We start from the raw sequence: 14,152 nt of genomic DNA on the forward strand, positions 1-14,152 counted from the left end.
TCTGAGCCCGTTTGATATTCTCTTGATTTTTTTATATTTTTGTAGGAATTTTTTATTTCATTTGGATATTGGTGAAAGGAGGGAAGAAAATGTAAACAATTCGGAGTAAGCGTAATCAAAACGAAACTAGGAGGATGAAAATGTAAACAAAAGTAGTTACGAATGTGAAAATTCAAGTAAACTAGAGAGACTTGTTATTGCAATTTGGTCCCGAACACCACCACACGTCACCCACAGCGTACAAGCTAGGCGGGTTTTCTTTGTTATCCATCCAAATGGAGTCATAAAAATATGTTGGTTTTGTGCAGAGCTTGAGCTTGTTGTATCAGCAACACAGCAGCTATGGAGCGTCATCTTCGACCTGTGTGCAGCTCAACGGCCATCTTGTGCCCCTTCAAGCCTCTAATTACTAAGCTGCCACTGTTACTGCAAAAGGCCACTTTTTCTCCTTGCCGTTTACCCTCCTACACTTTCCCTTTATCTGCAAAGCTTTCTACCTCTTATCCGCTTCGTCCTGCAGGTTCTCTCTTTGCGTTTCCATTCCTTGAGCTTTATGGTGCAATTTATTTATGGGATAATATATTGGGTTTGTTCTATTTTTCCGTTTTTGCGAGTGTGTGATTACAAATTTGCAATTGGTTTTACATATCTCATTAATTTGATGGGTTTCCACTTTCCAGTTATTTATTCATGTGACTGTAATACAATTGAAATTCTTTAATTTTCTGTTTTGGGCTTCTGGTATACTTGCTTTGATTTCTCATGCTTCGTCTTTGAAAAATTCGAGTTTGACGGTTTTAAGGTGGTGCATTTCACAGGTCGTTACCGAAAGCAAAACACTTTTTATTTGATATCTTTATTGTTTATGTACTGTAGAGAATGAATGCCGAATTGCTTACTGTTGATGTTTGATTTGAATCAGTTTTACTGGCGACGCCGGAGAGCCAAGTGAGCACCGACGCAAAAGAATGGGCAATGCAAGGTCTGTTTTGAGTGTTTTCCAAGTTTGATTTGAATGAGAGCATGCTTGGTGTAGGATGGTGCTACTTTCATTTGCACATCAATCAGTGACAATGTTGTAATTTCTTCTATTGTCTCACAGATTTTTATTTCTTAAGAAAGGATGTAGAAACTGCCGCTATACGCGTCAAGGAGATAAGGGACTCTGCTTGTCTGCACAAGTTAGAACAAGAAGTAGCCGATTTAGAATTGAAAGCAGCTGATACCACCTTTTGGGATGATCGAGCTAAGGCTCAAGAAAACCTTTCGGCCCTGACTGATGTCAAAGACAGGATAAAATTGCTGAACGAGTTTAAATCACAGGTCTTTGCCCAATTTCTTTAATTCTGTTTAGAATATTGTTTTCGCATCGTTTCTTTGGGGTGACATGGCAACGTCGTTGTTTTTCTGGATAATTGGTTGTGCTTGAAGTGTGATACGGTGATATGACGTGGGCAGTTTTATTAGGAGTACAAAATGATACTGTCTAGTAGGAGATCTTTTGCTAATTTACTCTGCATACGTATGTCATTTACAAATATTGAATATCAGAAAGTGAGCTCCTCTTAAATTGCATTGTGAATCAAATTCATTCAATGCAGGTTGAAGATGTAGAAACAATAGTCAAGCTTACTGAAGAGATGGACTCCATAGATCATGGACTTCTTGAAGAGGCCGCCAGTATCATCAAGGAATTGAACAAGGGGATGGATAGGTTTGAGTTAACTCAACTTCTTTCTGGGCCTTACGACAAAGAAGGTGCTATTATCTTTATTACAGCTGGTGCTGGAGGTACTGATGCACAGGTAATTAGAACATATGTGCAAAGCAAGAGCGACTAGTTCTTTATGGGTCTTATAAGTTCGATGGGAGTTTTAGATTCTGTGAGATGCATATGTAGGTGCTGTAACGCCATTACAATAAAACATATTGCATTTCTCATGAATGAATTTCTTTTAGAGTTAAGACACATCTATCTCATTCATACCTGGCCAAAAGTAGTTTATTTTGAGAATACTGCATGGGGATGGTGAGGCTTTTGTTTCAGCAATTACTGAATTTACCATTACCATCCACTATTCATTCTTTGTGTTGACTTCTATTCGGTTCTGTGGTTTTGTTAGCCTCTTTATTACATGCTTATGTTTTTCTTGTATAAAACCTTTGATAATTCTCAGTGCAGGATTGGGCCGAAATGTTACTCAGAATGTATGTGAGGTGGGCAGAAAAGCAGAGATACAAGACACGAGTAGTTGAGAAATCCCAGGGAGAGGAAGCTGGAATTAAGTCGGCGACAATTGAAGTAGAAGGCCGTTATGCTTATGGGTATTTGTCGGGGGAGAAAGGAACACACCGCATTGTAAGGCAGTCCCCTTTCAATGCCAAAGGTCTCCGCCAGGTATGGGCGAACCTTCTGGTAAACTATGAATTATGGAACATTTAATTACAGAAACTGATTATGACGGAAGAGGGTTTTCCATATGTGGAGAGCTGACACACGTCAAGTTTGTTAAGTTGAACAGCGTTAGGTGCATAACTAGTTTCTTAAAAATTACTACTGAAAGTGTAAGTGTGTGTGTGTGTTGGGTGGGGGCGGGGGGCGAATGGGAGGGAGACAGAGTTAGCACAACATATCCTATACTGTGTGTTCTAACTTGATGTTATGTGCAGACAAGTTTCTCTGGTGTTGACGTCATGCCACTTCTACCTGAGGAGTCTTTGAAAGTTGAATTACCTGAAGAGGACCTGGACATAAGTTTTTCAAGGGCAGGCGGAAAAGGAGGCCAGAATGTGAACAAAATTGAAAGTGCTGTCCGGATTACTCACATCCCCACTGGTGTTACCGTTCGCTGCACAGGTTTCATTAGCCCCATAATTTCTTTGTTGGTTTTCACCATTGGAAATTATTTCTCTCGTCATTGCATCAAATAAATATTTGCAAAATTTTGTTTGTAGATTTAGTAAGAATGTAAGTTTCTGGCTCCGTTTTGATTTTGCATTCGCTGTATGTAGCTACTGTGCTATCATTTTGGAATTGTGTAGTATAATGAAGAAGTATGCGAGCTTTGTGATGACATCTATTTTCTTGACTACTACGATGCAGAGGAGAGATCCCAGCTTGCAAACAAGATCAAGGCTCTAGCCAGGTTGAAAGCCAAGCTGCTAGTGATTGCCGAGGAACAAAGGGCGTCGGAAATTAAGCAAATACGAGGAGATGTGGTGAAGGCAGAGTGGGGCCAACAAATAAGAAACTACGTGTTCCATCCATACAAACTCGTCAAGGACGTAAGGACGGGACACGAGACATCGGATATCACTTCGGTAATGGATGGTGATTTGGAGCCGTACATAAAAGCTTACCTGAAGTACAAATACAGTATGAAAGTGACAGCAACTGTAGCTAATTAAAGTAGATCATGTAATTAATTAATCCTTAATGATCTGCACAATGCTTGAATATAAATACTAAATATGATTTGTATGTTTTCCGCTGACATAGTTACAATGTAATACTTGTGTCGAGTAAAATTTGTCGACTAAACCTTATAATTGAATCTGAATATCCTATCAGTCCCATTCACATCGCTCATGCTTGCTGCTAAACCAAACACGATAAGATAGAGCTCCAGATCAAAAGATCCATGATGCCTTGTTTCTCCCAAACAGTAAGATCAATAAGTAAGTGTTGCCCTTGCGTGCTGCTGCTTCGACTCGATTCCCACCAATCTAGAAATTGTATAAAACCAGCAACTCCAAGTCGGTGTGAGAAATGCAAGGTACAGAAAAGAAAGGGAAACTCATACCGGAGAGGTACAGAAATTACCTGGTCCATGAGCCAATAACCAATGGTTGGCATGCACTGCACCGAGTACATTACAACCAGCCAGTAAAGGCTACAATATATAACAAAATATATACATATTTTCTTGGTAGCTAGACTTAAACATTAAAAAAGAAGGACTCTGCTTGCTCTACAGCATCCTTGAGACAATCTAAAACCTTTACACTATCAGGTACAAGTTCACCTGGGCATGCTAACCAGAGAGAGAGAGAGAGAGAGAGAGAGAGAGAGAGAGAGAGAGAGATGTACAAACGGCGGTGATAATAACAATGAAAGAGAGAAGAGAGATGTACATACGGCGGTGATAATAACAATGAAAATCATGCGAATGGTGGCAATCACAAAAGACAATTTATTGAAGTGGAGATAGAAAATTATACAAGAAGGAGATTGAGATTTGAGATTAGAGATACCGATTCCGCGGCTACCACCAGCAATCCAAACAAGCTGAAAAAAATATGAGAATTACTGATTTGAAGAAAGAAATCAAAAGAAAAGAAACAAGCTTTTGAAATTGATATGAAAAAAAGGTCTGGAGGTCAAAGTAAAATCCCCTGCAGCACACCAGATAGAGTTACACTCGTAAGAGCTCAGAAATTCACAGATACATGTTCCTTCATAATATTAATATTAATATTTTGGGGAGTTTGGAAACTGGGAAGAAGGAAGAATAATAATACCATACCATCAGGTGTGGCAAATTTGACTGCTAGAAAAACAAACAGAAACAGAGAAATGAAGACCATCACCACCACCACCACCGCCATCTTCACTTTTCTTCCAACACCGCTTCAGCATTCCACCCCTCCACTCCAGGAAGGATGGAAGGATGGAAGGACTAGACTAGTAGATTAGTTACTGCTGGCGGTAAATCGGGTTCGGTTCAGTTATACCGCTGCTTACTTGTTCGGTTGCCTTTCCGGCCCAATCCAACTTTAATTTGGGTCTGGACTTTGGAGGGAGGGTGAAAGTTTTTATCTCTCTGAAAAGCTCACATTTACCCAATCAACGTTAATACAAAAACGACGACGTCTGACACGCTCTCTCCTTCTCTGCCGGTCTCACTCAACACAACATAAAAGGGCATTCCTCTCTCTCGCCCCTTCCTCTCGTATCATTCCTTCATTCAGTAGAACCGACTGGTATACTGTAGCTAAGCAGCAGTAGAGGCGAGTGAACAAACGGCTCTCAATGGCGGCGGCTGCGAGGAACTTACTACTCAAGCACCTGAGAGTGCAAGTTCAAACCGTGCCTTCGAACCCTAGCTCCACCGCCCCTCTCTTCCTATCCCCCTTTGCCGCTATCCGACGCCGTCTCTTCTCCGAGGAGGTCAGGGGCACCTTCCTCGACAAGTCTGAGGTCACCGATCGGGTCGTCTCCGTTGTCAAGAACTTCCAGAAGGTCGATCCTTCCAAGGTATAACCTCCGATTTTCTCAGAAAATGGAATTGAAGTTTTATGGAAACGATTTCCTAATGAATTGCAAGGTTGAACTAGTAATTATTTGATTGTTGTTGTTGTAAAAGAAGATCATTTTGTGATCGAGGAGTTTATTCTAAGATCCGTTTTATTGAATAATTAGGGTTTTGGTAATGTCAAATGTTGGGTAATGAAATGTACGCCTATATGTGGAATCGGATTGAAATATTGCTATTTGGGTTTGTAAACATTTTGGGATGATGGTTCTTCCAATGCATCAGCAGTGGCTCATTGATTATTCAATTTTTACACACTATTGTTTTCATGACAAACTAAAGTGCACAAGCAGAGAAAAATTTCTCAAATTTTGCAATGGAGCTTTGTTGTGTTTGTTTTCTTATTCAGTGCTTCGCAGATAGATATTCTTTATAAATTGCAGTTTTTGGTCCTCCGGGATTACTGGAGGCCTCGAGAATCAGATATTTCAGCATTAAACTAGAATAGCTGTGCGGGCAGAGATAACTATAGCCCTCCCGGATTATATACTTAATCACAAATGTTACAATATTGACTAACATTGTTGATAAAGATGGGTTTGATCTCTGGTACTTGCATGTTATTTAGAAGTTGTAAATGTTTGATATTTCATAAACATTCTTTTTGTCTTTCTTCTTTGACCTTACACAAAGAATTGAATGTATTCCTCTATTTTGCTTTTACATGAGTTTCTGTATGGGATTAATGTCTGAACTACAACAATGTGACCCCTTCTTGTTTTTATTTGTTATTGTTTTGCTTGAGTTGGGGCTTACATGTTGTAACCAATATATGGTGAATGTCCCAAAGTCCGACGGATAGTGACATCCAGTGCTGGGATATGAGATACCAAAAAGTGAATTGGCTTTTATCTGTCTGTGGTTGTGATTACCAAACCTCAGCCGTTCTTTTCCCTTTTCTTTTCTAATGTTAATGTATGCACACCTCATTTATGGCATGTTTCACCTTGAACTTAAATCACAATAAATGTGACGTTCTTTATATCCAAATATATATGTATACGCAACTGACCTCAGAAATTCTATGTACATGTTCCTTTCCGTTCACATTTCATACTGATTTCGTTTGTATGGCCATTTTGTTAGTGTGTTTTCATTATATTTAAATAATCTAATCTCCTATGCACTGTTTTTCTTTTTTTGAGTAGGTTACACCAAATGCTCATTTTGAAAGTGATCTGGGGTTAGATAGTTTAGATTCTGTGGAGATTGTGATGGCTCTGGAAGAGGAGTTTGGGTTTGAGATCCCCGATAATGAAGCTGACAAGATCAAGTCAATTGGTCAGGCTGTGGACTTTATTTCTTCTCACCCTCAGGCGAAGTAGGGGAAGGGCATGAAGCTCCATTGTTAATTTTCTCCTGTTCCCCGCAAGGATTTAGCTGTTAGAACTTTTGGATCCTCACACCTTGTTTCCCTCCATTTTATAAAGGTGCCATTTTGGGATTCCTGCTCCTCCTATTAATGCTGTTTAAAGCGAGTAGTATTTTTGGTATGTTCAAAACTTGAGTGTTTCGGTTCCAGTTTTATGGAAAGTGTGTTGAAAACAACTCTTTGATTGTTTCATTTTTGTTTTGTTCAAATAAAAGCAATCCAGTTTATTGCTTAACAAAATTACAGTCTTATGTGATTACATTATCGTTGACGTTTTATCTGTGGCTTTTGCTCTTATCCTCGACTCGAGTACCTAGTTTGTACTATATTGCTGGTTTGCCTTTCAATGGTTGTGCTAATTCATTGGATGTAGATGTAGTATAATATCATGGTTGTGTATGTGTATGCTTTTCTCCTAGGATTAGTGTTGATTAATATTCATCAACATTGTTCGCTCTAGTTTTTATTCTGTTGTCTTGGGCACGCCTGCTTCTCCTCTACTTCTTTAAGCCGACTCCTCTAGGCAATGGCATAATTACACATTAGTTTTCCTTCCATGTTAGCAATCAATCATAACACGGTCTAGTTTTTATGCAAATGAATGAATGTGCGGAAGGAATGAAGCCATTAGTCTGCGTTCATCATGTCGTATCATTGACATGAAACGCTGAGGTGTGGCCGTGTCATGTAAGTAAATATCACAAGATGGTCCAATATAGAGGGGGACGAAGACCGAAAGTCCATGCCTGGCGTTCGTCGTCGTCTCATTCATTTACGTTTCAATTATGGGCCCCCTTATTCCACTGTCCACAGTCTCTCTTCTTCTCTTTTATTGGCCAACACTACGCAACAGCGAGTGAATGGCCCAGCCTCGCAGACTACACTGGTTTTGGCTGGGAGATGACTTTGAATGTCGAGTCAACACAAACATACCAGGAAAGGAATGCCCTTCTTCTTCCACAACATTTACAATTATACATTTTGGCTCGGCTTGGCTTGGTGCCGGCTTGTTTGAAGGTTTTACTCGCTAAAGCGTTTTTACTCACTAGTATTTTGTCAGTAGAACTTGTTCGTAGCGCTTCTATGAAAAAGCAATGTGTTGTTTGACAAGCACCTAAATAGGTGCTTCTACATTGCACAGAAGCGCTTTTAATACTATAGTATAGTGTTTGGCTGCCAAATGAAAAATACAGTTCAGTAGTGATAAATTAAGGACATTATTTTCCAAGGAGCTCGTCTTTCTCCCTCTTACTAGATATGCATCAAGTTCATCTCAATGCAATCACTGCATCCAGAGAGAGGTGTCGAGGGGTGAGGGTCGCCGGACAATGTCACTGGGCTGGTTGAATCGGAGGGATCTTGGGGTGGGGAATAATTCGACGGGAAGGGAGGCTTGCAAGAGGGTCGCCGTCGGAAATCTCTGACGAGTCGACAATCCCAGAGAGTCCAAAACAATTTTGATATTTTGTAGAATTTTCAACTTAAAAAATAGGGGTAGTTACGGAGTTGAAAAACTTCATCAAGGGGACCAAATGCTTCACGGTTTTTCACTTGGCAACACTTTTGAGATTGAAAAAAAAAAAAGACTTCTCAAAAAACCACTCTAAGTGCTTTTACTTCTTATCCAAAACACCTTTAAAAATATTGCCAATCGACTATTTTTCTAAATGAAAATGCTTTCACTTATTAGGGGATGTTTTTAAATCTCCAAAAACATCATCCAAACAAGCCATAAATCTTGCTCTCCTAACTCGTACAGTCTGTCATGATTAATTGCAGAGCATTATCTTCCTAGTTGCAGTTGTAGCGAATTTCTTCACCTTCTAGTCTAGTTCTCTTATTTTGGATAATATTAACCGTATGTGAAATATAACCTGTCACGTGCTAACGAAACGATGAAAGACTAATTATATATTTAAATTTGCTTAGTTAAGTTAGTTAGAGCAGTGTGCCCGTATTCAGCTTAGATTAGTTTAATGTATATTATCGGTTTGTTTCATATTATCAAATAATAATATACATATAAAATAAGGAAAAATTAATGAAAAATCCTTAAAAAAACGTTAGTTTTTAATCAAAATGACAAAATAAAGGTATGAGTGAATGGTAATATGAGTGACTTTTGAAGGTAAAAATATTCTTAACATTAAAAATGAACAATACCGGAATTTTCATTAAGATTTCCTATAAAATATTAATTTGTGATTGTGCAGCGGCTGGGCTGGGCGCACCGACGAGGAATTCATCGTATAATCATTCACATTATCGAATTTATGGCAACACAATACATAATAATTAATGTCGTAAGATTTAAATTCCAAGAATTTTGATTGGGTGGTGCAACGCATCGTTCTTCTCTGATTGGTTGAATGCATATAAAAGTCCAAGTCAAGAGAGAAGGAGGTGAGAGTCTCTCCCAAACTCCACGGCATACGCAGACTTGTACCCCACATGACGACTCAACTCACTCCAACAATAAACTAAGTCAGACTAGTCAGTCTTCCATTTTTCATTTCTCAGGGGAAGGGGAAGGGGAGGGCATCCCCGAAATTACATGGGAGACTTGGGGTCAAGCTTTTGCATCCCCTGCTATAAGTAAACCAATAACACAAACACTTATCTCCCATTCTGCTCTTGGCTTTTGGCTTTTGGCTTTTGCCATTGCAATTTCAAGCAAATATGGCGAAGCGGCAAAAGCATGATGACCTGCTTCTGCTACTATTATCACTCTCCTTGCTCTCCTTTTGCTTTCGTTCTTCGCTTTCGGAGATCATTTTCGAGGAGCGCTTCGACGGTATGTATCCATCCTTCTCTCTCCTCCCACTTCCAACTTTCGCTTAAATCTATTTACTTTCTGCTTTTACTACTTTGCTAACTTTGTTCTGGTTGAATGCTGAGGCTAACTGTCTAACTCTCATTTCCCAGTTTCCCTATCTCCTCTCTCTCTGAATCTGACAAAATATCTATGCTTTTCTTTTTCGTCGAAAAATAAATAAGTTTTGGGCCGCAGTAAGCTGGTAATAACCAACTTTTGTACAGTTGGTTGGTTGACTTGACTGTCTGTGTTTGAACAACATGTAAAAAGTAACAAGTAAGACCAAGAATATATCTTTCATCTTTCATTGCACCGGAAAATTAATCAGTTAATCTTGATTTGTTTTGGAGTAGACGACGGATGGCGAAGCCGTTGGGTGAAATCCGACTGGAAAAGCAGTGAAGGTAAAGCAGGTTCCTTTAAACACACAGCCGGAAGGTGGGCCGGTGACCACGATGATAAAGGTATCTTCTGATTACCAATTATTCATTCATCACTGCTTGTTTCTTCTTAATTATTTACATATGATATGCCAGCCAACTCAAACTCTTGAGCTCTCCAATTTGATCCATCCATCTTACTACTATTTGACATGCCTTGGTAACAATAATTCTTGTCTTGTATGTTTGTCTTTTCAACTTTAACTTTGGGGCGCCGTAGGCTGGTGATAACTTACCAACAGTCAAGGTGGTTAAACTTGTGGTTTTCATTTGTCATGGCATACGAAATCTTGCAGGAATTCAGACATCTAATGATGCCAAGCATTTTGCCATATCTGCAAAGATACCGGAGTTCAGCAATCGGAACAGGACGTTGGTCCTCCAATACTCGATCAAGTTTGAGCAGGAAATTGAATGTGGAGGCGGTTACATAAAGCTTATGTCTGGATTTGTTAATCAGAAGAAATTCGGCGGGGACACTCCGTACAGGTTAGAATTTCAACTCTCTACGTCGCAGGATGAAATGTTTTGCGGCATGTTCGTATGATCTAGTCCTTCATTCTTAAGAACACAATGTAGTTGAAAAGGACTTATTACAGGCACATTTGGTTTTCTAGCTGTAGTTTTTTCCTATGATGAGAGTTTCGTAGTGGTCAAATGTAGCCATATGTCAGTGTATATATACCGTATGTGAATGGTGGCCAGGTTGTGCATGTAGAAATTCTTTTTAGTTAATCACCATTCCGCAACACTTGGTAGTCAGTTGGATGACACATGATCATTTTATAGTAGCAATTTGAAACTCGTTTCTTAATCAAAGAGCACTTTTTCTAAATTTTGTAGACTGAACTGCCACAATGAGGTTCCTCAAATTGCTCTGTATAGTTCATACTTCATACAGAGAATTTTCGGTGGTAGCTGATACCATAGAAATTGCCGACATATAAGAGGCCAGATTGCCTGTTTATGTATGACGTTCTTTCTTCTTCTCTTTTCCAAAATTCTGAATGTTTGCTAAAATTTTTGTGTGTAGTTTAATGTTTGGCCCCGATATATGTGGCACGGACACAAAGAAGCTCCATGTCATACTCTCCTACCAAGGCCAGAATTACCCCATCAAGAAGGCCTTAGAGTGTGAAACTGACAAGTTGACTCATTTCTACACGTTCATTCTTCGACCAGATGCAACTTATAGTGTCCTAATAGACAACCGAGAAAAGGATTCTGGAAGCATGTACACAGATTGGGATATTCTTCCTCCAAGAAAGATAAAAGATGTTACTGCAAAGAAGGTAGATAAAACATGATTAGTTAGAAAGGGGTCTAACTAACTATATTGCAATGATCTCAAAACTCCAGGAAATCTTTTGAGCAACCTTTTCTTAAAAATAATTAAGTTATAAAATTTAACTCTTTACAATTTCGTATTTTAACTTAAAAGTATCATTTTTTGTCCATTACAGCCAGCAGACTGGGATCTTAGAGAATACATTGATGATCCTAATCACATCAAACCTGAGGTATGGGAACTTTTTTTCGTCTCTTCCTAATGCTTGTCTCTGAGACATATCTGTTCAGTGGATGTATTACGTGCTACTATTGACGCATATCTTGGTATTGCAGGGATATGATTCAATTCCGAGAGAAATTCCAGATCCAAAAGCAAAAGAGGTTAGTTGATTAGTTATGGAGCTGTAATATACCCGACATTTGTTTGATCTTTTTGATTTTGGACTCTTATTTGTGTTTTATAATATTAGCTTCCCCTTTTCTAGTTTGATTTTTAGTGTTTTCCTCGTGGGGTTTGATGCATACATGTGGCAAGTTATGAATTTTAATCAAGCAGTTTCGTGTTTTCCCTCTTCTAATTAGCCCGAAGACTGGGATGATGAAGAGAACGGTCTGTGGAAAGCTCCAAAGATACCAAATCCAGCTTACAAGGGACCATGGAGACCCAAGGTTGGTACTGTGGGTTGAGTAAGGTTTTGCGAGGTAGCAGATAGGGTGCATTTTTGCTCACCACCATAAACTATGGTGTATGCTCACCATACACCGAATTAATTCATACGTCTCCTTTCACTTAACCTTGGTTAATTTTTTTTTTTTCAAAATTTAAAAAGTAAAATTTAATGTGAAAGTTAACTAGAGTTAGGTGAAAGGACATGTGTCAATTGATTAGGTGCATGGTGAGCATACATTATAGTTATGGTGGTGAGCAAAAATGCTCCCGTATCTGAAAAACCGGATGTCGATTCTTTTCCGCAGTTTCTAATTACCGTGTGATTTCTTCTGATATGTCAGAAAATCAAGAACCCTAATTACAAAGGGAAATGGAAGATTCCTTGGATTGATAATCCAGGTAACTTTAAATAGATGACTATATAATTTATCTGTCTAGATTGGTGTACATAACTACAACGGCAATTCTAGAGCGGAAAAAAAAGATGCTGAGTTTCATTTTTGTTCTCCTATGCAGAGTTTGAAGATGATCCTGATCTCTACGTGCTTAAGCCAATTAAGTATGTTGGTATCGAAGTTTGGCAGGTAGGACGTTTTCCATTTGCTAGAGGATCGTATGATCATTAGTTCATTATGTTAAAGGGGGTGAAATAATGCGATGCAGGTAAAGGCTGGTTCAGTTTTTGACAACGTTTTAATTTGTGATGATCCGGATTATGCAAAACAAGTGGTCGAGGAGGTTTTCGCCAATAGAGAGGTAAGCCTTTTTTGACTGTTACTAGTATTCTCCAGTTCTCTGGCATACATTTCATCATATGCATTTCTCTTATGGCATTTCAGGTCGAAAAGGATGCCCTTGAAGAAGCAGAAAAAAGGAGAAAAGCACAAGAGGAAGAGGTTCGTGGCCGACATAAATGGTTATTAGAATTTCCTGTCAGGTTTAGTTGAATTCCATTCATTAATTTTTGAGCTCCTATTGTGCAGGAAGCTCAAAGAGCAAGAGAAGAGGGTGAAAGGAGGAGAAGAGATAGGGATCGAGGTCACCGGGATAGACATAGAGACAGATACCGAAGGGTGTGTTTGAATCTTTTTAAAACTTTCTTACAACTTTCATCCAGTATAGATTTTTTCTATGATCACCTTTGCAATAAAAGGCATTCAAATCTCATCTTGCCTAACCAGTTAGCTCTCGGTCTCATGATATCCTCTTCCCAATGTTGAAAGAGGCCTCAAGTTCGAATCCCCCTCCCCATGATCAAATAATTGGACATTTCGTTGCAATAAATTGACGTAGTCTCAGTGATTTAAGTTGTAACTTGAATGTTTTTCTTGCCTGCTTCTTCTAACTTTGGATGTTTTATCCTGCAGCACCGTCACTGGGATGACTATGATCATGTAAGCGCCAATATTCGTGCTCTCTCTGTATTTGTATAAATAAACTCAAGATTTTATTGCACGCGCACAAATTTATTTACTCATTGGTCTGCGGTTGCAGGACGAGCTCTGATTGGATTTCCTCCACCCACCGCCCGTCTTCCTCGCGGTTTCGTTTTGAAGAGATTGATAGTCACTTTTTTTCTGCCTTCGTTTTCCGAGAAATGCAGTCACTTTTCCTTCATGTTTTAAAATGTCCTTGGCCGTGTAACTTTATTTCTGAATGTATTCTGTATAATGTATTTATCATAAAGTTAGCTTCCGCATGTAATTGTTTATAATAAAAAACAAGTCCACATGTTATAATTTGAGCAGGACGGACAGTCTTGTGACGTGCCTCTACTCTTTTGTTCCTTCATATGGTTACAAATTATCCTTGTCCTCTATCTGTACTTAATTCATAATTCCTCACCCTATCCAAACTTCCGCGCTCAAATCACGCAGGTTTTCCGAGTTACCTCCCTTGTTTTCAAGATACGCCTATGTTTGAAGACGATGAGCCTGCCGTTGTGTACAATGATGTGTGCTGCAAAACGGCATTTGAACAACGTGACTATTACAGCTGCAAGAGTGGTTTACAATGGTATGTTGTACTGGTCGGTTGCCGGCACCTATAATACAGGGTTGGAGAACCAGCTGGAACTAGGATGTGCCTAGGTTTGAATCTCATCGGGGCTATGCGGCTGTATCAGATGATGATCAAATGAATGGATTTGATGGCTTTTGATAGACAGGTTTCCTTGAACAAAAGATTTGGGATAATTCCTTCCCAAAATTGGTTAAGAACCAAGTCGACCGCAGCGGCTACGAGTTATGG

At 39.2% G+C, this 14,152-nt stretch overlaps 3 protein-coding genes across 3 annotated transcripts; all 3 read left to right on the forward strand.

The window, feature by feature from the left end:
* The first annotated feature begins 249 nt into the window (after nucleotides 1-249).
* Nucleotides 250-3,566, forward strand: LOC137745884 (peptide chain release factor PrfB1, chloroplastic-like). The gene is made up of 7 exons (XM_068485918.1): nucleotides 250-520; nucleotides 923-982; nucleotides 1,103-1,323; nucleotides 1,602-1,805; nucleotides 2,183-2,398; nucleotides 2,671-2,857; nucleotides 3,104-3,566. Exons 1-7 carry the CDS (start codon nucleotides 343-345, stop codon nucleotides 3,406-3,408), a joined length of 1,371 nt encoding a protein of 456 aa, XP_068342019.1. The 5' UTR covers nucleotides 250-342; the 3' UTR covers nucleotides 3,409-3,566.
* A 1,323-nt stretch (nucleotides 3,567-4,889) lies between these two features.
* LOC137744650 (acyl carrier protein 2, mitochondrial-like) lies at nucleotides 4,890-6,965 on the forward strand. The gene is made up of 2 exons (XM_068484422.1): nucleotides 4,890-5,257; nucleotides 6,464-6,965. Exons 1-2 carry the CDS (start codon nucleotides 5,033-5,035, stop codon nucleotides 6,638-6,640), a joined length of 402 nt encoding a protein of 133 aa, XP_068340523.1. The 5' UTR covers nucleotides 4,890-5,032; the 3' UTR covers nucleotides 6,641-6,965.
* Nucleotides 6,966-9,306: 2,341 nt separating this feature from the next.
* Nucleotides 9,307-13,677, forward strand: LOC137746228 (calreticulin-3-like). Its single transcript, XM_068486302.1, has 14 exons — nucleotides 9,307-9,481; nucleotides 9,856-9,966; nucleotides 10,239-10,431; nucleotides 10,976-11,234; nucleotides 11,406-11,462; nucleotides 11,566-11,613; nucleotides 11,815-11,901; nucleotides 12,244-12,301; nucleotides 12,419-12,486; nucleotides 12,566-12,658; nucleotides 12,742-12,798; nucleotides 12,886-12,975; nucleotides 13,270-13,296; nucleotides 13,397-13,677. The coding sequence occupies exons 1-14, from the start codon at nucleotides 9,367-9,369 to the stop codon at nucleotides 13,406-13,408; spliced, it is 1,275 nt and encodes a 424-aa protein (XP_068342403.1). The 5' UTR covers nucleotides 9,307-9,366; the 3' UTR covers nucleotides 13,409-13,677.
* Nucleotides 13,678-14,152: the final 475 nt, after the last annotated feature.

The sequence above is a fragment of the Pyrus communis genome, chromosome 9, assembly GCF_963583255.1.
Source record: "Pyrus communis chromosome 9, drPyrComm1.1, whole genome shotgun sequence".
Taxonomy (NCBI): domain Eukaryota; kingdom Viridiplantae; phylum Streptophyta; class Magnoliopsida; order Rosales; family Rosaceae; genus Pyrus; species Pyrus communis.